Source organism: Podarcis gaigeae (genome assembly GCF_964106915.1).
Source record: "Podarcis gaigeae genome assembly, chromosome: 17".
NCBI classification, from domain to species: Eukaryota; Metazoa; Chordata; class Lepidosauria; order Squamata; family Lacertidae; genus Podarcis; species Podarcis gaigeae.
The window spans coordinates 41,638,137-41,661,056 of NC_139694.1; the positions used below are offsets into that span (position 1 = coordinate 41,638,137).

The 22,920-nt window shown below is 46.1% G+C and overlaps 3 protein-coding genes across 12 annotated transcripts in view; 2 read left to right on the forward strand and 1 right to left on the reverse strand.

Annotated features, from left to right (window-relative positions):
• The window catches only part of PTPN18 (protein tyrosine phosphatase non-receptor type 18), an 86,212-nt gene extending 65,216 nt beyond the window's left edge, over nt 1-20,996 (reverse strand). The window contains exons 1-3 of one of the 3 annotated variants that reach the window (XM_083718946.1): nt 20,857-20,991; nt 20,633-20,693; nt 7,091-7,207 (exon numbers count right to left, since the gene is read on the reverse strand). In XM_083718946.1, the coding sequence (XP_083575072.1) occupies nt 7,091-7,120 (30 nt within the window). In that variant the 5' untranslated portion in view covers nt 7,121-7,207; nt 20,633-20,693; nt 20,857-20,991. Of the gene's footprint in view, nt 1-7,090; nt 7,208-20,632; nt 20,694-20,856 lie in introns of those variants that run through there. The other 2 variants (XM_083718945.1, XM_083718944.1) reach the window with 2 other exon arrangements.
• LOC310834811 (vacuolar fusion protein MON1 homolog B-like) lies at nt 1,711-15,515 on the forward strand. 3 transcript variants are annotated; one of them, XM_083719187.1, is made up of 6 exons: nt 1,711-1,816; nt 5,056-5,152; nt 6,134-6,568; nt 8,342-9,140; nt 12,293-12,440; nt 13,239-15,515. In XM_083719187.1, exons 2-6 carry the CDS (start codon nt 5,107-5,109, stop codon nt 13,455-13,457), a joined length of 1,647 nt encoding a protein of 548 aa, XP_083575313.1. In that variant the 5' UTR covers nt 1,711-1,816; nt 5,056-5,106; the 3' UTR covers nt 13,458-15,515. The 3 variants fall into 3 exon arrangements, with proteins under 3 accessions (XP_083575313.1, XP_083575314.1, XP_083575315.1); XM_083719188.1 differs by lacking the exon at nt 1,711-1,816 and adding an exon at nt 1,821-2,763; XM_083719189.1 differs by lacking the exon at nt 1,711-1,816 and adding an exon at nt 3,065-4,957.
• A 320-nt stretch (nt 20,997-21,316) lies between the features above and the next one.
• LOC310835055 (synaptonemal complex central element protein 1-like) overlaps nt 21,317-22,920 on the forward strand; it is a 30,406-nt gene continuing 28,802 nt past the window's right edge. For all 6 annotated transcript variants that reach the window (XM_083719746.1, XM_083719748.1, XM_083719749.1 and 3 more), the window contains exon 1: nt 21,317-21,451. In XM_083719746.1, the coding sequence (XP_083575872.1) occupies nt 21,433-21,451 (19 nt within the window). In that variant the 5' untranslated portion in view covers nt 21,317-21,432. The remainder of the gene's footprint in view (nt 21,452-22,920) is intronic.

Here is a 22,920-nt window from a genome sequence, read left to right on the forward strand (position 1 = left end):
GAAGGGCCCGGGGGGGTCAGCCTTGGCCTAAGCGCAGGAGGCCGCGGTGGAGGCGGCAGCGGGCAGAGCAGCCAGGCCTTCCGGGGGCCCCGATGGGCCGCCCGAGGCGCCTGCCTCTCCTTGGAGCCCGGGGCGCCCTCCGCCCGGCCTGGCGCGCTTCTGACGGCCGACCTCCCCGCCCGAAGTCAGGCGTGGCTTTCGCGGACTGACTCTCGGCCGCCCAGAGAGCTTTCTGCTCAGCGGGCGGCAGGTGCGGCGCTGCCCAATAGAAAGGCCCCTGCGCGGGGCTGCTTCGGCCTAAGCCTCCCTCTCTCGCGCGGAACTCGGGCCCTTCTCGCTTCTCAGCTGCGGAGAAAAAGGCCTGCGCGGCGTCTTCGGAGCTTTCGCTCCCAACCTATTTTTAATCACAGCCAAAAGGAAGCGGGGGGGGATGGGGGTCTTTGCTGCTGCTGCGCTTCTGCTTTGCCCCCAGCCGCCTGCAGAGCTCGGGCTCCTCCCGGCCAGGGCCGCCCGCTCCCCGCGCCGCCTTCTCGCGGAAGCCTCATCTTCTGCTTTGCGCAGCAGAGGTCGCGCGGGCTCCGGGTGTTGGGCGACTGGGAGTTCGTGTTGCTTTGAACTCTTGCTCGGTTTTTGTTGTTTTTTAGTTAATTAAAGGTAAAGGTAAAGGTCCCCCTGCCCGTACGGGCCAGTCTTGACAGACTCTGGGGTTGTGCGCCCATCTCACTCAAGAGGCCAGGGGCCAGCGCTGTCCGGAGACACTTCCTGGTCACGTGGCCAGCGTGACATCGCTGCTCTGGCGAGCCAGAGCCGCACACGGAAACGCCGTTTACCTTCCCGCTGGTAAGCGGTCCCTATTTATCTACTTGCACCCGGAGGTGCTTTCGAACTGCTAGGTTGGCAGGCGCTGGGACCGAGCAGCGGGAGCGCACCCCGCCGCAGGGATTCGAACCGCCGACCTTTCGATCGGCAAGTCCTAGGCGCTGAGGCTTTAACCCACAGTGCCACCTGCGTCCCTTTTTAGTTAATTGCTTTTAGCTAATTGCTTGTCATTGTCATTTTATTATTTTGGTGACTTTACTGTTTGTCTCTTAAGTAAAATAATACAGTGGTACCTCGGGTTACATACGCTTCAGGTTACAGACTCCGCTAACCCTGAAATAGTGCTTCAGGTTAAGAACTTTGCTTCAGGATGAGAACAGAAATCGGGCTCTGGCAGCAGGAGGCCCCATTAGCTAAAGTGGTGCTTCAGGTTAAAAACAGTTTCAGGTTAAGAATGGACCTCCGGAACAAATTAAGTACGTAACCAGAGGTACCAGTGTAATGATGAACTACTGCTCTTCTTGCGCGCCACCCTCAAGAAGCCGCCGCCTCCAGAGCGACCCGTCCCGTCCCACTTCCTGATTCTGCGCATATCTGGAAGAGCCGCCTCCGCCCCGCCGCTCCCGGCTCCTCCCTCCAGGCAAAGCCCATTTGGGATTGGTGGACGTTCCTGACTAACCCCGCCCTTTCCTCGGGCCTTCGGCGCCTGCGGTTGCTTCAGCCGGGTGTAATGGCCCCGCCCCTTCGCCTCCCTCTGTCGCTTCCCGCGGCCTCTGGCCGCCCCTTTTCCTCGCTGACACTCCGAAGCAGCTGCATGCGCGGGCCGGGATTCGCGCCCCGAGGCCCCGCCTTCCCGCTGCTCGTCCTGTGATTCGTCGAGGTGCTTGTCCTTTCCCCTTCCCCGCCCGCCCTCTGCCCCTTCGGGTCCGGAAGAGCGGCCGACGGAGGGCGCAGGGACTGCGCGGCAATGGGGCGACGCGGAGCCCTCGCGCGGACGGTGAGGGGCGGGCGGGAGCGGGGCTCCGGAGGAGCGGGGCGGCCGCGGGGCCTTCTCGGGCGAGGGGGTCTCCGGCGCTTCCCTCGGGATGGACTGGAAGCCCCTCGGGGCAGGCAGCTGCCGCAGCAACAGCAGAGAAGCCTTCCCCGCAGGACCGGGCCATAAGCCCGTCCGGTGCCGCAGTCTTTATCCCCAGCCCAGGAGCAGTGCCTTCCCACTCCTCCCTCGCAGCACCTGCTATTCAGCGGTAGACTGTCGTGGCACCTGGAGGCTCCATTTAGTTTTCATGCCTAGTGGCTGAGGGTAGCTGTAGCTTAGATATTTCCTTAAGCATTTTGCTCATCATACTAAGAATAAAATTTCGTAATGCATTCCCCCCTCCAAATGTTTTTTCTTTTGCAAAAAAAACCCCAAAAGGCTTGGTGGGGTGTGATGGGAAAAAGGGCCATTTCTAGGGTTCCCCCCACCGTCACATTTTTAGATCTAGCCAATAGGAGTTTATCTAAAAGAGTTACCTAAGGTTGTTGCCATGTCTGTTGGGTTTCCACTGATGTGCTCAAGGACGTGTCTGACAAAACCCACCCTTGCATAAGAGAATTGCAACAGTTCAGCACAAAATAATATTAAAATAACTGTCATCCTATGGGAGATGATTCTTGATGGAAATATGGAGGGCTGGATTTGGCAACTGTCAATTAAAGATATTTCAGGGATGACAACAGTTATGGAATTATGCAGTGTGTGAAGAAACACTTCATTTTGGTAGCCCCAAAACTTTCTGCCAATTGGCTTATTTAAATTACTATGACTTAAGAGGGAAATTCTCAGCAGAGGTGAGGATTTATTATTGTATTGAGAAGGCAGAGTTGAATTGTCTCCACTCTCCAGCCTCCACTTTCTCCAATATGTACTTAGTGTGCTGCACAGCTTTCTGAGACTGCAACTGAGTGAGTTGCTGTGTTGTTTTGGGGCTGGGTTGCATGGATCTTTGTGAACTTTCTGGAATGGTTTGCTGGTTGACTAATGTTCAGGGCTGATGTGCATACATGTAGCTCTCTAGAAAGATAAAGAGGTTTTATGACTAGTAATGGCTGGAACAGATTTTTGTTTTTGGAGTCCTGCTATGACTTTTAGGAAGGTGATGTAAGGGTTTGCTTTTGACATGTTACTGAAAACTAAGCTATTCCTCTTATAGATATGTGTGTGGTCCCATATGTCTTGATAGACCTATTCCCCCCCCCCCCAAAAAAAAGACACGTTATCCCCCTACACTGTGAACTGGCCTTCAGAGGCATCTCTGACTGGGCCATAAAGCAGCAAGAGGCTGTTTGCTCAGTTTGAGTTGCTTGGGCACTTGAACAATCTGATGTGGCGCCAGGTTCTGTAAAGGGGTACAATACATGTTGGATGCTGCTTTTGACACTTAATTTTGAACTAGGTTGCTGAAATGGCAGAACCTGGTTCTGCTTGGCTGTAGAAGTAATTACTTTTTTGGAAAGTGTTTATTGTTCTGAGCCTACCATTGCAGGAACTGGTGCCAAGGATGACCTAACACAATTAACCACACTCTTTTCTTACCAGTTAGGGCTGTGGAAATCTACTGCAATACTTTTAACAATCACTGATCATGATTTGGTGCCTGTTCATTTGTTTGTTCCTTATAGGATTGACAGTACTAGTGGTACAGTAGTATATTCACATTAATCTTATTGTGAATGTGTAGTTTTGCAAATAACTTTTTAAAACTTGCCATGCCCATTCTTTGAGAGTGAGGATGAACCTATATATGACAATGGTGGCAGTGCTGTTTCTGTATCCAGGCGGTTTCCAGTAGTCTTGGAGCTGCCAAGAATAAGAAGCTGCTGGGAACATCATGGTAGCACCATTCTGGGCAGATGCTCAGTTCTTCTGGACATAAAGGCTTAAAGACTGGAAGAACATCTATGCAAGAATTCCAATACAGGAGGGAAATGGATCATGAATATAGTTGGTAGCCCCAACTAAACAAGGCATTTCTTCAGGGCTGAGGAAGTTCAGAATCACTGCATAGAGTTTAATCCCTCAGAGATTATTATTGCAGTCGTGGAATGCAGCCACCTGTGAAACATCTAGGCCAGCTGTGAAGTGCAAGTAGGGACGGTAAACTGCGTTTCCATGTGCTGCTCTGGTTTCGCCAGAAGCGGCTTAGTCATGCTGGCCACATGACCCGGAAGCTGTATGCCGGCTTCCTTGGCCAGTAAAGCGAGATGAGCACCGCAACCCCAGAGTCGTCCGCGACTGGACTAACGGTCACGGTTACCTTTACCTACTCAGTCCACTGCCTGTTTCTCTTTCTCTTGTTTTATTTTGAAGTAGGGTGGTATTACTAGTGTCACTTTGGATCCTGCTGCAACAGTTGAAGACCAGTGATCGAAGTCAGCCTTTCCCAACCTGGCTCCGCAGACATTGTTATACTACAATTCCCATCATCCCTGACCATTGACTGTGCTGGCTGGGGCTGATGGGAGTTGCTTAAAATCCCATCCAGGAGTTAAGCGCTAGTAATTCTGTTTCTCTCTCTGTGTGTGTGGTGATTAGTAACCAGGGCATTTCCTGCTGTCTCCTCTGAGGCATCCCTGCCCAGGCATGTGACTGAGATTAGAGCACGGAGGGCAGGCAAGGCTGACAGATTGACTTTTGCATCTTGACTTTTGCATTTTGAGAGCCAGTGTGGTGTAGTGGTTAAGAGCGGTAGTCCCGTAATCTGGTGAACCAGGTTCGCGTCTCCGTGCCTCCACATGCAGATGCTGGGTGACCTTGGGCTAGTCACACTTCTCTAAAGTCTCTCAGCCCCACACACCTCACACCCCTCACACCCCACTCACCTTTGTTGTGGGGGAGGAAGGGAAAGGAGAATGTTAGCTGCTTTGAGACTCCTTAGGGTAGTGATAAAGCGGGAAATAAAATCTAATAAAATCTTCTTCTTGTTTCCCTTGGAAAGCCCTTTTCTCCGATGTGCATTCATTCATACTTTCTAAACTGAAGGTTGAGGTTCTTTTTGCTGCTTCTTTTAGGAGGTGGAGGATGGAGTTAGGGTGTGAATGGAACTGTGAAGCCAGTGTTCTAAGTTCTGTCCCTAATTTGAGAATGGGGTTGGGCCTGGTGAGTAAGCGACAGAGCACCTGCATCCTGGTTTGTTTGTTTTTTTAGTTTTTGTAACACTGGGGAACTCTTCTCACATTTGCCTCTTGACTTCTCAGGAGCTGTTTGAGATGTAGAGGGAAGACCCTGGCTTGCCTTCTAAGGGTGGGATGGATCTCCCTGAGCATAAGGCTGGGCTCAGCTCTGCAGAGACAGGTGAGTGGTTTAAGTCTCTGCCGTTGTGGTTCAGTTATTCTACCTGTTCATTAACAGTGGACCTTTTAGATGATGTGGCTGCTAACCAGATCAAGCTGGCAAAGCCTGTAGTGTTTTATATCGTGACATAAACAGAAAAAGAGAGGAGCTTACCATAGGCCTCTCCCTTTTCTTTGCTGAGATTACAGATAGCAAGATATGTGTGGGAACCAATACCCTCTCAGCTAAAGTGGTGGTGAAGTTTGGTTGGGGAGAAAAAGCATTGAAGTGCTAGGTTCCTCTTCTAGGAACCAGTACTATTTTTCTAATGGCACCCACCTGAGAGGTGCCAGAACAGAGTTCCAGCGAGCTCCAGCTGAAAAGAAGCCCTGCTAGGAACCAATGACGGGCATAAAGGGAGATGAGGGAGACTTCATCATCTGACTGAGGAAAGTAAGGGATTTTGGGGTGGCTGAAAGACATGCTGAAGCTTGCTGCAAAGTTGGTCATGAAGTGTTGCAACTTTTAGTAGTTGAGCTGCCTTTTCAGTAGGGTAAAGGCTAGTGCAGGTGGCGCTGTGGGTTAAAGCCTCAGCGCCTAGGACTTGCCGACTGAAAGGTCGGCGGTTCGAATCCCTGCGGCGGGGTGCGCTCCCGCTGCTCGGTCCCAGCGCCTGCCAACCTAGCAGTTCGAAAGCACCTCCGGGTGCAAGTAGATAAATAGGGACCGCTTACCAGCGGGAAGGTAAACGGCGTTTCCGTGTGCAGCTCTGGCTCACCAGATGCAGCTTTGTCACGCTGGCCACGTGACCAGGAAGTGTCTCCGGACAGCGCTGGCCCCTGGCCTCTTAAGTGAGATGGGCGCACAACCCCAGAGTCTGTCAAGACTGGCCCGTATGGGCAGGGGTACCTTTACCTTTACCTTTAAAGGCTAGTGCAAGTAGGGAGGTGAGGATAAGCTAGGACTCCTGAAATCCTTGACTTGTGCTGTGACTTTTTCCAGGTGAGGATGAGCCCTATTCTGCATTGGATGAGCAAGGGGAGCTACCTGATGTCCCAGTCAATGGACCCATAATTGAGGCAGATGCCAAAGCGGATATGCAGGAGGAATCAAGTGAAAAGGACCTGTCTGACTCAGCCTCAACTGATAACACTTTGGAGGACTCCAGCGAGTTTAACCGACCTATGGTGATGGGCGATGGACCACCTGGGGAGGAGGAAGTGGCACAGCTGTGCCCGGCTACACACCGGGATGAGGATGTGACAGCTGACAGTTGGCGGGCACACAGGAAACATGTCTTTGTTTTAAGTGAAGCTGGCAAACCCATTTACTCGCGCTATGGCAACGAAGAAGCCCTCAGCTCCACCATGGGTGTTATGATGGCACTTGTTTCATTCATCCAGAGTGGGGAAAATTCCATCCGTTCCATTTATTCTGGTATGGCAAAAGATTGGCAGTGGGGCATTGTTTTAATTACAATTAACAACTTGTTTTTATGAGGCTTTGGGACTCACTCATGATTGGAAGTTGGGGCTTGTAGATTTTGTTAAGGATCCTCTACTTTTACCCCCATAATTCAAGCTCTGGAATAGGAGTTATTGGGCATGGTTGTAGCCAGATTTAAGCCATTTCCCGATAGCTACAGTTTAAAATTACAGCTTAAAATTATTGGTTTCTTTCAAACTGGACTGGCTCTCAGAACCATGACTGATGCCTAACGATCTTGGAGTCTCTTGTTTCCACTGATAGTTAACAGTAAAGGCTGTGTAAAAGAATTTCAGTTACTGGGCAATAGAGGGAGTTGGGGTTTTTATCATGGTAATTTTCTTTTATATGAAGAAAGCTGTCATGTGGACTGCATAGCTATGTAGTTGTGATTTCATGCAAGCACAGAGAAGCACAAATGTTCTGGCTTCAAAATCCAGCTTCCTAAGAATTTCCTTTCATTCTTTTTCTCACCTTTGTGGTTGTAGAGATGCTTGGAAACATGTAGGCAGTGTCTGATGATGTCTGGGGAGCCCAGGGGTCAGAGACTGGAGCTTGCTTCTCTGTTTTGCTCCATGCTGTTCTTCATGCCTAGCAGAAGCAAAATAGTAAAAATTGCAGAATGAATTCTGCAAAATAGGGGAAACAATCCAAAGGTACTTAATATGCATAGCTAGTCCAGGCAGCTGAATTTATCTCTTCTTAGTGCATATTTTTATTATGATCAGTAGTAGTAATACTCCTTTTTTTTAAGTGCAGAATGTGTCCTGCTCTGGCATGCAACGTTTCATGTATTTGCATCAACAAATGAAACGGATTTGTAAAAATGTTACATGGAAAAAATACGAGAGACATTACACATACTTCTGTAAAACAAGAAAATCTTTAATAATAATTAAAAAAAAACTTGAAAGGGCCTGTTTATGTGCCTGGCTGCCTTTTTAAAAGAGTTGTTTGGAGTGATCATCAGCTGGAGCAGTGGGGAGGGAGATGGTGTACCCCTGTCTTTTGTGCTCCATCATAATATATGGCATATGCATGTTTAGATTTAGTAGCCTATCCTGCCCAACAAACTCACTCTGTGATCCCTTAGGGGAAGAAATCTCCTTCAGTTAAATATGATGGGGGATAAAAAAATAGTGACTATATAAAGTTGATTTTTAAAAAAATAAAGCAATATAAAAATAAGGTTCTAATTAGTCAGAACACTGTGTATCCTGGACTTAAATAGATCTACTTCAGTTCTGTTGTCAGGAAAAACTTAATTCCTCAAACTGTATAAATTACGTAAATTACCCAAATACAGTTATTTCTTGTTTGGCATAGTGGATTCTACCCCTTTGACTATTTGCATGTCTTTTCCTTCTGCTTATCATGGGGTTGGGAGACAGACAAGGAGCTACACAAGGCATTAAAATCCTGCCTCTGGCCGCTGGGGATCTTGTTCAGCCACACTGCTGAGATTCAGCTGATGTTGTCTAGAACGCTTTCAAGTATATCTTTGCAACCATAAGGGCAAGAAATGTGTATCTGAAAAAGGTATGCTCTAGGGATGCTAATTTTATACCCAATACTGCATTATATGGGCTTTTTGCATTTCCATGGAATTGCACACTTTACTCAGTCTTGCTTTCCCCCTAGGGTTGATTGACATCTGGTTCTGTCCTATTTGTGCAGAGCTCAGTCTGCTGCACCTTCTGACTAGCTCTCTCCTTTCCACCACAGATGATCACAAACTGGTGTTTGTGCAGCAGGGCCCGCTGGTGCTGGTGTCTGTGTCGCGCACCTTACAGTCAGAGCAGCAGTTGCGGCAGGAGCTTTTGTATGTCTACTATCAGATTATCAGCATGCTCACAGAGGCCAGCATCACCCGCATCTTTGAGCGGAAAAAGAACTATGACCTCCGGCGCCTGCTGACCGGCTCAGAGAAGATCCTCAACCGCCTGCTGAACCTGGTGGAGTCGGACCCTTGCTTCCTGCTTGGTGCTGTGCGCTGCCTGCCCCTCCAAGCCTCCCTGCGGGATTCCCTGGGCACTTTGCTCCAGAAGGCCATCACGCCCAATCTGGTCTTCTCCATTCTGGTGGCCCGCAGTCAGCTGGTCACCACAGTGCAGGAGAAAACAGTGATTGAAGACTGCCGTTTAGAACCCACTGACTTGCATCTATTGCTCAACCTCATTGGGGCAACCTCTGCATTCCAAACAGGGGAGATTTGGACACCTATTTGCTTGCCACGCTTCAACCCGGATTGTTACTTTTACGCTTATATTTCCTACTTGGATGCAGAATGTACCGTCTGCCTCATTCTTCTCTCCACGGACAAGGAGTCTTTCTATTCTGTCTCGGACTGCAAGAAACGCATTGAGGAGGGCATGAGGACTCAGAACTACCTGCAGGCACTCTCAAGCGGCCTGAGAAGCCCTTCCTATAGTGTGGGGCTGGTGGGTGTGCCAGACCTCCGGCACTTTATGTACAAGCCTCTGGATATACCTGATAACTACCGGCAGCTTCCCCAGTTCACGAGGTAATTAGAGGCATGTGTGGTCTGAGATCTGCTCTCAACCCTATGAGAGCTCTTTGAAGAGGGCAGTGAGATGGAAGTGTAGTAGGGGATGGCTTAATTTGTTTGTGACTTGATACTGGCCCCTGTGAATTCTCAACGTTTCTCATGGTGGTGGGGGTGTTAGTGAAGCATTTTGCCTCTTAATGTTTTGACCGTCATTGACATATTTCTGGAAAATATGATTTGGCTTATTTTTATGCTCTACAGTTTTGCTTCAGTGCAGTGTTGCATGATATCTGTCCTGGAAAAGAGTACTGAAAATCTCAAGATTTAATTTGGGTAGACAGACAAAATCTCTTGGTTTTGGAACCCAAATTTTTTGGGGTTGTTTTTTTTTAAACAGGGGGAGTGTCCTCTTGTTAAGGGACAAAGCTATTGTGTCCTGTAATGCTAATTGCTTGACTATCTCTTTTCCTGCCAGATTTATTTTTATTTATTTTATTTATTAAATTTGAATATCACCCTTCATCTGTAGATCTCAGGGCAATTCACAACATAAAAGAAACATATAAAAACGGAAAATACATAATAAAAACAAAACCAAACCAATACATTTGCAAATGAAGCAAATGTGTAGGGCTTGAAATTCATTGGCTGTAGACCATTAAAGAAAGTGAATGATTTTGCTTATTGCAATATTATTTGTTTGGGGAATGATCCAATCTGACACTTCATGTGAATGTAGTAGCACATTTCATCTTCTTATTTTATTATTTATTAGATCTATATACCAACCTTCATCATAAGATCTCAGGGCGGTTCACAGAATAAAATACAGGATAAAAACAAGTAAACAATTAAAACAAAACAGCAAAACAATACCCCCCCTTCCCAAAGACACATTTAAAAGGCTGTGGAATATTCATGAGCCAGGCCTGGTTGAAGAGAAATGTTTTCACCTAAAAATATACAATGAAGGCACCAGGTGAACCTCCCTGGGGAGAGCATTCCACAAATGAGCCACCTCAGCCTCCGGATGTCTTGTGGAAGAGGCACATAGAGAAAGCCCTTAGATGATGATTGCAGAGTCAGGGATGCTTTATATGGGAAGAGGTGATCCTTGAGGTATTGCGGTCCTGAGCCACTTAAGGCTTTATAGGTCAAAACCAGAACTTCGAATTGGGCCTGGAAACTAATTAGCAGCCAGTGCAGTCAGACCAGAATTGGTGTAATACTCTCAAACCATCTTGTCCCAGTGAGCAACCTGGCCGCTAAATTCTGCACCAGCAGAAGCTTCTTGACTGTCTTCAGAGGCAGCCCTATGTCAAATACATTGCAGTAATCCAACTTAGAGGTTACCAGAGCATAGACAGTAGAAGTTAGGCTATCCCTGTCCAGAGCTGGGCCATGAGCTGAAGGCACTCTGGGCCACTGAGGCCACCTGAGCCTCAAGTGACAGCAGAGGATCCAGGAGTACCCCAAGCTACATACCTGCTCCTTCAGAGGAAGTGTAACCCCATCAAGAGCAGGTGATCTCCCAGCCATCTCTTCTTCCGCTCACAAAAAAAGTCCCACCTGGTGTCTGTGTGACTTCACACATGTAATGGTTTTAGGTGTGCCCCTTAATGTCTCATTCAGACATTCATAAATCTGAATACAAATGTGTTTGTAAACACTTAATGTTTTGAGTGAGCTTTCGTGGTGGATTTGCTGTTGTATAATGGGTAGTATGATCCTGTACTGCAGGCTTCCTCAAACTCAGCCCTCCAGATGTTTTGGGACTATATTTCCCATCATCCCTGACCACTGTTCCTGCTAGCTAGGGATCATGGTAGGCCAAAAACAGCTGGAGGGTCAAGTTTGAGGAAGCCTGCTGTAATGCAACAATACTTGGGTGATAAAGCAGAACAGTGCAGTTTCTCTTTCTCTCTCTCTCTCTCTCCCTGTCCCTCTCTCTTTCTTGCAAGTGTTAACTTGCTTCACAATCCTATTCCCAGAAGAAGCTCCATCCCAGAACTGATTTGTGTGTGTGTTAAATTTGCTATGTTGATACATCTAGACTTAGCTTTGGGGGCAGGCAAACCTAGAGAGATGGTACAGCTCCTGCCTCGTCTTCCTCCCCCCCCCCCCCAAGACTCCCAGCCAGCGGTTGTGGGAAGGGCTAAGATGGCCTTATTGAATTACAGCTTTAAACAGAGCAAGTCATGAGGTTTATCCCCCGCATCAAAAAGAATCATTGTGTAGAAACTACTGGGCCGCAAGGGAGAACCTGAGGGTGGGCATCAGGAGATTCTTGCTAGCTGACAAAGTCTTGCAAGTGGTACACAGAAATCATAGAATCATATAATTATAGAGTTGGAAGAGACCACAAGGGCCATCGAGTCCAACCCCTGCCAAGCAGGAAACACCATCAGAGCACTCCTGACATGGTTGTCAAGCCTCTGCTTAAAGACCACCAAAGAAGGAGACTCCACCACACTCCTTGGCAGCAAATTCCACTGTCGGAACAGCTCTTACTGTCAGGAAGTTCTTCCTAATGTTTAGGTGGAATCTTATTTCTTGTAGTTTGGATCCATTGCTCCGTGTCCACTGTAACTTGTTTAGACATGTGCCCATTTTGCAGCTTCCTTCCCCTAAAGACGTGCTAAGATATGAGGGGCGTATTCCACTGACCACTTTAGTACATTGTAGGCTGACAGATGGCTAGGGCGTATGCTTGTCCATATGCGTATCTCGGGTGCTGCTATGCACAGGATCCAATTCAGAAAGACATGGAATTGATTAAAAAGTGACATCTTGCTATGCAGTGCCTAAAGTTAACTCCTGTGTATGGCATCAGGTGCAGACAACACAATGACTGAGCAGCCATACGTTGGAAGCTGAAAACATGCTGGTGTTCTGACACTTTTCCTATAGCTTCCACTTGTCTGGAGCCTGAAAAACATATTGGAGCCTAAACGCTTTCTGATTGTCAGACATTTCTTAGAGGCTTTTTCTGGGATTATATTTTTGTCCTTTCCCATCTCTGAAGAATTTGCTCAGTGGTTGAGGTGAACAGATCCCTCCCATTCTTCACTACGCCTGAGTTCAGTAGCCTGACCCATAGTGAAGAGTGGTATAGAGGGACTCAAAGTTCTTTGATTTCCTGATATGTTTTTTTTAACCAATTACAGCCCAGAACTGGAGGGGCCTTACTGCAGTGAGAATGAACGGCACCGACTCTTTGACCTCTATCACTACCTTCACAGTCGTATCCACAGTACCTCACGCCCTCTGCGTCTCATCTACCATGTAGCTGAAAAGGAAACCCTCTTGGCTTGGGTGAGGAATGACACTGCGGCTGCTTCTTCAACTAAGAGACTTTGTGATCGCTAGCTAAGAGTGCAGTTACCCGTTATGAGGATAATACAGGACTCCCAAGTCCATGCTTTCCTCATGTCAACCCTTGGCAGGCAGGAGGGAGGAAGGAAAGGAGTGCTCAACATTTCTCTTCACGATTGATTCACCCCTGTAAATCCAACCCCTCATGGATTTAAAATAAAGAAACCCTTATTTTAATCCTTTCTTCCTGATGCCCCCCAGATATTGTTGGACTCAACTCCTGACACCCCTCATGGTCAATGATCAGGAATGATGGGAAGGCAGAGATTCCTTACCCCTACCTTAGGTACTCACAAATAATTTACTTTTTCTTATCAGTGTCCTATAAATTAGAGTAGCTGGGGTAAACAGCTTAGGTGAGTCACAGAAAACTTGTGACTGGCTTTTTGAGCTGTTGATAATCTGTGTTGGAGATGGCACCAAACATCACAAAGTTTTAAGGATCACAGACATTCTTTCTGCTGTTCAGTGGATTAAGAGTCCAGCTCTTGAGTGAGGTGGCTGGGAACTTTTATAGGTTCTCAAAGGTTGGTGAAATCTGGTAGTTTAGGGAACTTGCTACCTATAAGGCGCTGCTACAGAATAGTAAGTTCCTCTCTTGCACATAGCTGCAGGCTTTGGTTTCCCAGCCATTCTACAGCTTGGTTGTATCTGTTGTCTTATGTCACCTGCAGAGAGTTCCCAGCCTCACTACTGAATGGGGCTGAATGTTTTTTTCTCCCATCCTCTCTTCTCTAGGTCACAAGTAAGTTTGAACTGTATACCTGCTTCAGTCCTTTGGTGACCAAAGCTGGTGCCATCAATGTCCTGACTAAGCTGCTGCGCTGGATAAAAAAGGAAGAAGACCGGCTCTTCATTCGTTACCCACCCAAATATTCCACCACACCCAATCCTAGTAAAGGAAGCAAGGGGTCCCGGACTGATGGTGCTGAGAATGGCTTCTTTGGAGGTCTCTAAAGCCTAGGACTTTAATACTGAACTGTACCCTGTGTGCACCTCCTTACAGACAAGCAACTTCTCTGGGTGGTTTTGTTCTTCACAAGGTGATCAGGGTCTGTGTGGGTATGAAAAACATTGCAATTTTCAGGCTAAGCTGTCCCTTTGGTGATTCATTCATAAAGTTTTATCCTGCTTTTTAAAAGTTTTATATTACTTGTGATCTTTGGCACCATGCCTGCAGAAAGGGATTGAGCCCGGACACAGACTGTCTGGTAGACTGGAGATTACTAAGGAAATGTGGCTCTTGTATTCTGGGAAAGTGGCATATAATTGGAATATGGGGTATTTCATATATTGATCCTGCTTAAATATAGTTTCTGCCTATTCTGGAGTCCAGCAGGTTAGAATTATCAGTGGGTAGGTGCTCACACCATGGATATTATCACTGGGGGTGGGGGTGGGATTGCATTCCTTATCACATTGTTTCTTTTCCTCCTAAGAGGGCATGATGGCCACTTCCATGCTTTTGGACAAAAGTCAGGAGGTAGGGAGTCTGGCTTGCTCTGTTTCTCTAAGAGTAGGTTCAAATTTGCAACAAATATGGTCTTGGTAATCTCTGAAAATACTTGCCCTTCAATAACCTACTTGATTGTCCATAGTTGCTATCTTTTGAGAATAGCTGTCCAGGATCTAATCTAGTCGGTGCTAGAGGTTTATAAAGAGCCTATTACTTTCAGACAACACGTAACCTAGAGAGATGAATGCTTCCTGCAGAGGTAGCTGACTTGAATCAGGCTTATGCCGATTTGAGAGACTGCAAGTGAAGAGGCCCAGTTCCAAAGATTCTTCTATCCTGGGACAATTGAAATATTTTATTAAACTAATGTCATCCTTGTTCTTTGGGCTATAATTGCCTAATGAATTAGGGAAGCAGCTTCAGTCAGCCCTTTGGCCTGACACTAAAGGATAAAGTTATGTTGAAGGGTATTTTACAGTCTTGGTGCGTTAATTGATGTCTATATGATGACTCAGTTTGTACTGTGTAATTATGATGGATTATTGACATTCTTTTTAATGTATTATGTTGGAACCTGAATGGCTTTGAAAAATTGTCTCACTGTCCATAATTCTCTCCCCCCCGCCCCGTCTTCTTTTAAAAAATTAAACTCCATCTTAGATTGAAACAGGAGCTGGCAAAAGTTCAGAGATGGAGAATCTTTGTTTTTAGCTGAATAACACGCTGCTCCTATAAGAGTTCTACTACTCTTTTTGTGCAGGGATAACACCAGCCCTTCCCCCAATAAATCTGTTTCTGTGGGGGTTTTTAAAAAAAGGCAGTAGGAAAGAACAATTGGACCTGTCTAAACAGCCTTCTGAGGCTTGATACTGACAAATAGCTATTTTTACATCCTTGTCAACTCCCAGATTTTGTCTGGATGTACCACCAGTTGCGACAACTCCTCAGAAGGAGACACTGAACATCTCATTTTCTTGCAATTAACAGTTGCATCTTTGCCCTTCCTGAGCAGGTGCTGTTCTGCTGTGCAAATATGTGCCCTGTATGAATTTGCTACTCCTCCAGTGGGTCTGTTCTGTTTCCTGGTCCTTCCTGATTGCTTAAAAAAAAGTATTATTTTTGTCCAAAGGGGAATATGAGGGAGCATCTGTTCTCCAGTGGGCCATCTTGGCACCCTGTTATTTCTCATGATGTGGTGGGGAGTAGTAAGTCTTAATTTAACCTGGGATGCTTTTGTTAAGTGTACTGATTGTGACCAATTTTGATGTAGGCTGAGCACTGAACTGGATTCTACCCTCATTGCCAATACTGCATTGACTGGAGAAACTATGCTATTTTGCAGGGTGTATCTGTTGCGATTGGATTCCTCCTGGTGCATGCTATGCTTCTTGCTCAGCTTGCTTTCGACTAGCATGTTTTCTTGCCCTGGTAAAAGAACAGCAGTGATCCCATGCATAATGTGGCTTAATGACAATGAGGGTTTATATTTCTGACTGAACTGTTGTACTGAGAACTGGAAGCATCTTATTAAAAACAAACACAAGTCATTTTAAAATCAACGCCATCTTAGCATATCTGTTTCTTTCTCCATCTGCCACCATGTTTAGCAAAATATCTTCTGTTTTAGCTGGTCAGGATCAATTGCACTCTTTGGTTTCCAGGGATTCTCTGCATCAGCCTTGCAAATAGCAGGGCTGTTGTAATTAATTCATTGATTTAAATCTGCATAGGTTGGCATCTGAGGAAGCTAGCAGTTCTGTAAAGACATGTGTCTCACTAGGCATAAACTTAGAAGTACTGTTCTCCTTCTCTCACACAGAGGAGAACCCTGTATCTGCAGTTTGCAGAAGCGCTTTTACTAAAAAGGGGTTTTAAAAAAATCTGCTGGCCTACTTAGGATAATCTGTTTAAGCTATGCAAATAATCAGAACTAATTGCCTTCATTGGAACCCTTCAAGCAAGTCCCAAAAGGGTTGCAACATTTTTTTTGTTCTACTAGTTTGCCTGCCTGCACATAACTCAGTGATTTGTTGCCTAAAAGAACCAGCTTTTCTAGAGTTTTCCTGCCTGGTCACCTGGCAGAGATCCTTGGATGCCACAGGCAATCAAGTGAGGGAGTGTTTACAAGTCTTGTCCATGCTGAGTTTATCTCAGGTTAGTACTGAACTGCAGCTGACTTGGAGCACCTGTTATCAAAAGAATTTTTGAGAAATTGTGTGGATGCAACTCTAAACATTGTATTTGCTTACTTCAACTGGCATTGCTTTGAAGTGAGGTGAAAAACTTACAAGAAAATCACAAAAAGTGTTAGAATTCAGCATTGAAAATATAGATGTAGCTGCCACATGTTCATTCAGCTGGTTTTCCTTGATGTACTATGATTTTCCAGCATCTGCCTTTGTCTATTCTGCCAAGCACAAAAATATGATTGTGTTTAAGTTGGTTGTGTATAGAGTTATAATAGGCACTTCTCTGTGAGATTTTAATTTTATTAGCTTTTACATGGCTATTATTTCAGGAGTCTATATTTCTATTTAAAAATTGTCAATGAGAAGATCACAGCTAACAAGGGATGGTATTTTTTGCATGGGATTGCTGATTGCTATGCAAACATTCAGTTCACTTACGTTGCAGTAATTTTGTATGGATGATCAGGTATAAAACCATTACCAGCATGTGAATCTGCACTGGGCAAGCTTGAGCTGCAGTGTAGATCCCCAACATGAGTTTTTCACAAACCTAGAAATGGAGCTATGGCTCTTCTCCCAAGAAAAACCTAAGAAACCTATGGCTCAGTATTGACAGCACAGACAGACAGCAGACTTAGTAAAAAAAGTTTGTATTCCATGTAACACATCTATATGGCTTCGTTGGATAAGAGCAATTCAGTTTCTTGCTCCCATTTCTTCAGATTGTCTGAGAAACTTTCAGATGCCCCGTTGGCCATATCAGTAGACCTATGCAATGTGTGGGGAACCTTTGGCTCTCCAGATGTTGCTGTACTACAACTCCCATCTTCCCTGGCCATTGGCCATGCTTACTAGGGCTGCTGGGAATTGTAGTTCAGCAACATTTGGAGGGCCGAATGTTCTGGCCTATGTGCAGAGAGCTGTGTGGACTGTAGCTCTTTTAAAATATTTTGAGGGACAACAGCCTTACATTGTTGCTGCAGTTCTAATCTTGGTAGCTCAGATGTGTGATGCACTTCAGTTTATGGCGGTCCATGCAGTCAAACCACTGTGTAATCTCTGTCTGCATGGCTGACTTCCTGCAGTGTGGAGATGCTCCTGCTCTTAGAAATTCTCTTAATACACCTTGGTGTCTGCTTTAAGAAGCTTGCATCCTTGATTTGCCTTGAATATAAAATTCAAATGGCTGAGTCAAACTAGGGTTGTACATTTTTTTAAAAAAATGATTCTCTCCCTCAATATGTACAATACAAAGGTAATAGAAGTGTCCTTAGTACTCATTTTCCTTTGTCACAGAGCCTGTTCCATAGAGGTTCAACAGGATAATCCTGAAAAGAATCCAATTGTGTCTTGGTCTTCACAAAAGGAATACTGTACTACCTTGTAACTTACCTAACTTTATTTTGGGGATTAGAGAAAGACAGGCCAATCATAACTAAATCCAGACAAGACTAAAGTAATCATATTGGCAGGCGTTGTGACTTGAAAGGGCCCTGACCTCCAATTCCGATAGAATATGGCCCATTTTAGTCTCTTAGACTTTTTGTCCCAGAGTGATCATGGATCCATCCAGGTATCTGTGGTGGTGCTTTCCACCAGGCCCTCTTGCTGAAGCTGTGACTTGGTCTGACAGGTGCAGATCTACTGAATGTCATTCATGACTTCAGAGCTTCAAGGCTAGCCTAACTAAAAATGTGCTTTATGTAGTGTTGCCTTTCCTGAGCGTCTGAAGACTTCAGAGCTTCAGCCCACTGGGACATCGCTGCTGCCATGAGTGTTGGAAGGAAGACCTGTTCCCTGCAAGGCCCTTTCCATCTGGCCTACGGGACAGGGACCAGACTCACCCTGCTCAACATAAGAGACTCCTGGGAGGACGGAGGGACATTGCCCTGCTGTGAGTCCAGACTCACTGGAACAAACTCCGGTTGGGGCAAATGTTAAAAATGCTTTTAAATGTTTTAAAATAGTTTTTAATCTGTGGCATTTTAAATGTTTTGTTGTTGCTTTTTTACTCTGTTGGGGATGGGATAAACGTTTAGTTGGGGCTGGGGATTAGTTTATTTTAGTATAAATGTTTTTTTAAAAATTAGTTTCTACTGTCTTACTCGGGTCGGCAAGGTTTACCTCACCTGGGCTGGTTCACTCCAGCAGAGATCCCTCCATGGGCCGGATCGCGCGCACGCGATTTCCAGCATCTTTGTGTACGCAGACATGATTTCCGGTGCCACAGAATTGAGTCCCCTCACCTCACTGGTTTAGCGCAGTGCATGGGACTCGCCTATGGGCTGTTTGTGACCCCTGGGGTTGCTGACCCCTGGTCTTACTGGTTTATTGTATAGTTGCATTTTGTTCTGAAGGGGAGAGGGTCAGGGCTGCTTGGGAGTGGGCCCCAGCCAACAGAATGGCTTGGGCAGTTTCCACAGGGGACATCCCATCTCAGTGATCACGGGTAGGCGGAGGAGTTACGCTAAGACCAGACCATGTCATTTCCATGGAGGCAGGTTTAGTCATTGTTTGAAGACTATCCCTGCCTTGGTTTCTGGTCTTGACTGGAAGGATACTGGAATCAACAAGGGAGACCCACATAACCGTAAGGTGCTGCTGTGCAATACTAGGTCAATGATTCATAAGGCCACTGCCATCCATGATCGTGGATGGAGGACTGACCTGGCATGTGTAACAGAGACTTGGTTGGACGAGGCGTATGGTCCTGTTCTTGCTACTGCTTGTCCACCAGGTTTCTCTTATGCACAGCAACCCAGGTCATGTGGGTGGTGAGGGGGGATGCAGGGGGGAGGGGGCATGCAGCCATTAGCTTGCACCAGGCGTCCTAATGGGAAGACCCAGTTCTCTGAGTGCATGTTCTGGAAGTTGGGCAATAGGGGCAGTACAGGATTCCTTTTGGTGTACCAACCTCCCCGCTGCACAAAGGATTCCCTGCCAGAGCTGCTTTTGGTCGTGGTGGATGTTCTCCTGGAGACACCTAGTTTGGTTGTCCTAGGGGATTTTAACATCCATGCCAACACGACCTTACAAGGAACCGCTCAGGACTTCATGGAAAGCATGGCCTCAATAGGGCTGTCCCTGAATAAGTTTGGCCCAGAATGCTGCAGCGAGGCTCCTCACGGGGTCTCTGCCATGGGAGCATATTCACCCAGTGCTTTTCCAGCTGCACTGGCTCCCGGTGGAGTACAGGGTCAGATATAAGGTGCTGCTTTTGACCTTTAAAGCCCTTCATGGCCTAGGACCCTCGTACCTCGTACCTACGGGACCGTCTCTCCCGGTATGCCCCATGGAGAGCCTCAAGGTCCATAAATAGCAACACCCTAGTGGTCCTGGGCCCTAAGAAAGTTAGATTAGCTTCAACCAGAGCCAGGGCCTTTTCAACTCTGGCTCCGGCCTGGTGGAACACTCTGCCTCATGAGACCAGGGCCCTGTAGGATCTGATTTCTTTCTGCAGGGCCTGTAAGACAGAGTGGTTCCGCCTGGCCTTTGGCTTGGAGCCAATTTGATTCTCTCCCCCTCTTTCTTTTTTCTTTTCCTTTCTCCTCCTGCAATGAGGCTACATTTTAATATTTTTATGTTTCAATATTTTAATGTTGTATTTTAATCTTGTTTTTAAGTTGTATTCATTCAACTTGTTTTTATTATTGCTTGTTAGCCGCCTTGAGCCCGGCCTTAGCTGGGGAGGGCGGGGTATAAATTAAAAATTATTATAATTATTATTATTATTATTACTTCTACTATTATTATTATACCTGAAAGAGCGTCTCCACTCCCCTCATCCACCCTGGACTTTGAGGTCCATCTCTGAGGGCCTTCTGATGGTTCCCTCACTGCGAGAAGTGAAGCTACAAGGAACCAGGCAGAGGGCCTCCTCGGTGGTGGCGCCCGCCCTGTGGGATGCTCTCCCATCAGATGTCAAGGAAATAAACAACCAGCTGACTTTTAGAAGACATCTGAAAGCAGCCCTGTTTAGGGAAGTTTTTAATGTTTGATGTTTTATCGTGTTTTCAATATTCTGTTGGGAGCAGCCCAGAGTGGTTGGGAAAACCCAGCCAGATGGGCAGGGTATAAATAATAAATTATAATTCTTATTATTATTCTAAAATGGGAAAGAGGCTGCTGTTAGGGATCCAGTGTCTGCTCCGTCAGCTTGTTATTTGGCAAGCTCAGTTCAAGGAGCCAGTGGCTATCCACAATGGCATAAATAATAATAAACAGTTTGTGCCATATCTTCAGCCTAATGCTCCACCGTGGCCTTTAAGAAGCATTCCCCTTTGAGTTCAGATACATCACCTGTGCTCCAAATCAGGTCTGGGCACAATGAGGGGTTTTTTGTGGTGGCTGCCCTTCAGGTGTAGAGCTCTGTCTGCCTAGAGGCCTGTTAAAGTCTGGACATCTGTGTCTTCTGGAAGCAGTGCAATACATTTTAAAATTCAAACTGGCTTTGAGTAGGGATAGAGAGGTAAACTAGAATAACTTACGGCACAATTTCAGCTATGTTTCTTCAGAAGCAAGTCCGACTGAACTCAACAGGGGTTCCACCTAGTAAGAGGGGTTAGGGTTGGTTCCATAGTTCTTTTTCAATGAATCATTTATTGTGTTTGACTAAAAGCCATTACAAATCCAGTTACAAAACCAGCAAATCCAATAAAACCTATTAGGAAAGATCCAGAAATAAACAACTGTTTAAATAGTTGACTCTGACCTGCTCAGATCTCTGTTTCACGGTGGTTTCTTCAGCTGTGTAATGAGGCAACGATGTCTTTAGCACTATTGCAGGTGGCCAACTCCTTCCTTTTGCCACCTGTTCACTGATTCTGTACACTTTAGAAAGGTTGGTGGATGGGAGGGTGGCCTGTTCAAATCCTGCCAGCCAGATCACGGTATTTCACATTGGCGGGCTCTCATACCCCTGAAGAATGAGCTGAGCGGTTGAGAATAGCCGGGCTGTGTGGGAAGGTGACATTGAAGGAGCCTAATAGACCCCTGGAGACCTGGGACCAGAGTCACAGTTCCTCCTCTCCTTGTCATGCACATGTTTGAAGCCCATTTCTTGAGAAGTGTATATTTGGGCCTGGTTCTTGCTGGGGTTGCAGAGTCATGGTTGCTGTGAACCCAAAAGTTTGCTTTCCTTTGGGGTGGGACCCCTGAGGCTGGCTGTTTCTGAAGAACAGGGAGAAGCAAAAGGGGCAGTTGAGAAAGGGCGGGCCAAGTCCAAGGTTCTGGAGCGCCAGACCAGGCTGGAAGCAGCGGCTGCTGCAAGAGGAACGAGGGAACCGCGATGGAGGGAAACAATCCAGGTGAGAGAGGCGGCTGTGAAGGAGAACCCAGCACTCCCAAATACTTTGCTAGCTTGAACATGGAGGGGAGAGGGAAGGCAAGGAGATCTCAGAGTCACCTGTGAGAAGAAACAGGAGGGAGGAAAGGATGGGCAGCAAGACCAAAATGCGCTCAAGAATAACTGGCCTGGCCACCCCTTCCATAAAACAGCCCCCACCCCAAAAGCCCCTCCATTGAAAAACATTAAAATGGGGAGAGGGCCTTGACAGGTACCAAGCCGGCTGAGGGACGGAGGAGGCTGCCAGGATCACAGGGACACTTTGTTTGTTTACCACTTGATTGTAAAAAAAGAAACAAACCCTCAAAACGGTTTACAAAAAGATAAGCCAATATAATCAGAATAAATTTACAACCCTACTTTAAAACATACAAGAGTTGAAATACGAAAGCAGTTTAAAATTACCTCAGCTTTCTAAGTATCCACGTAGGCCTGTCGAAACAGGATTGATTTTAGCAGGCGCTGAAAACCATGTTGGGTATGCCAGAGCTAAATGGTCACATTTCCCTTACAAAGCTCAGCAGCTCTATCAAACCTTCATATTTTTCTCTCCACAAGTGAGTTATCCTTAAATAAGAAAAAGGGGGAAAGGAAAAGCTTAGGCTTAGTGTTGGGCAATGAGAAGCTGGTTAACACATGGAAATAAACAACCATCATTTCCCTCCTGAGCTCTGGGAAATTGCCCTCTGAATCCTTAAGATTTTGCTCTGCATCCATAAAACTTTATGTGGAGTCTTCCAAACATGTTTTATGTATTAAAAGCAAGAAAAATGGGTGCAAAACATGGCCAGAAAGGCCATCAGCTAAGAGATAAAGGGCAGGTTCCCCTCAAATGTGAAGTACAAACAGCACACTTAAAAAAGAAAGAAAGCATAACAAAAAATATAGAAGAATAAGAACAAAACAGGGTGGAATACAGACCAGCAACATACTTTCTCATTATCTTTACACAGCCCATGGAAAAGTATCTCTTCAACTATGAATAGCATATTTTTTTGTGAAGAAAAAACAGCTTAGGCTCGGGATGCTTTTTGAAGGGAGAAGCAGCACAGTGTTCAACCTTTCCTTGTCAGTTTCCAAGGAAAATAGACTGAGTGGTTTTCAGCAAAGGCTGACTCTGAGTAGACTCATTGAAATTAATTGACCTAACTAAGAAATGATTATTAATTTCAGTGAGTCTACTCAGAGTAAGCCTTTGTTGAATTCCACCCACTGTAACCTGCGAGCTAAACATAAACTTGTCAGCTATATGTTCCCACCTGCAGGACACAGCAGCTAGATCTGTACAGATAGCAGCTAAACAGTCTTGGAAGGATATGGAGTTGATAATCCAGCTCTTATGAATATATATCTTACCAAGGAATATACATCCTGTCTTCTAGTGGTGCAATGGATGCAGAAGTAGCTTTCTTTGAATTAGGAAGGCTTATT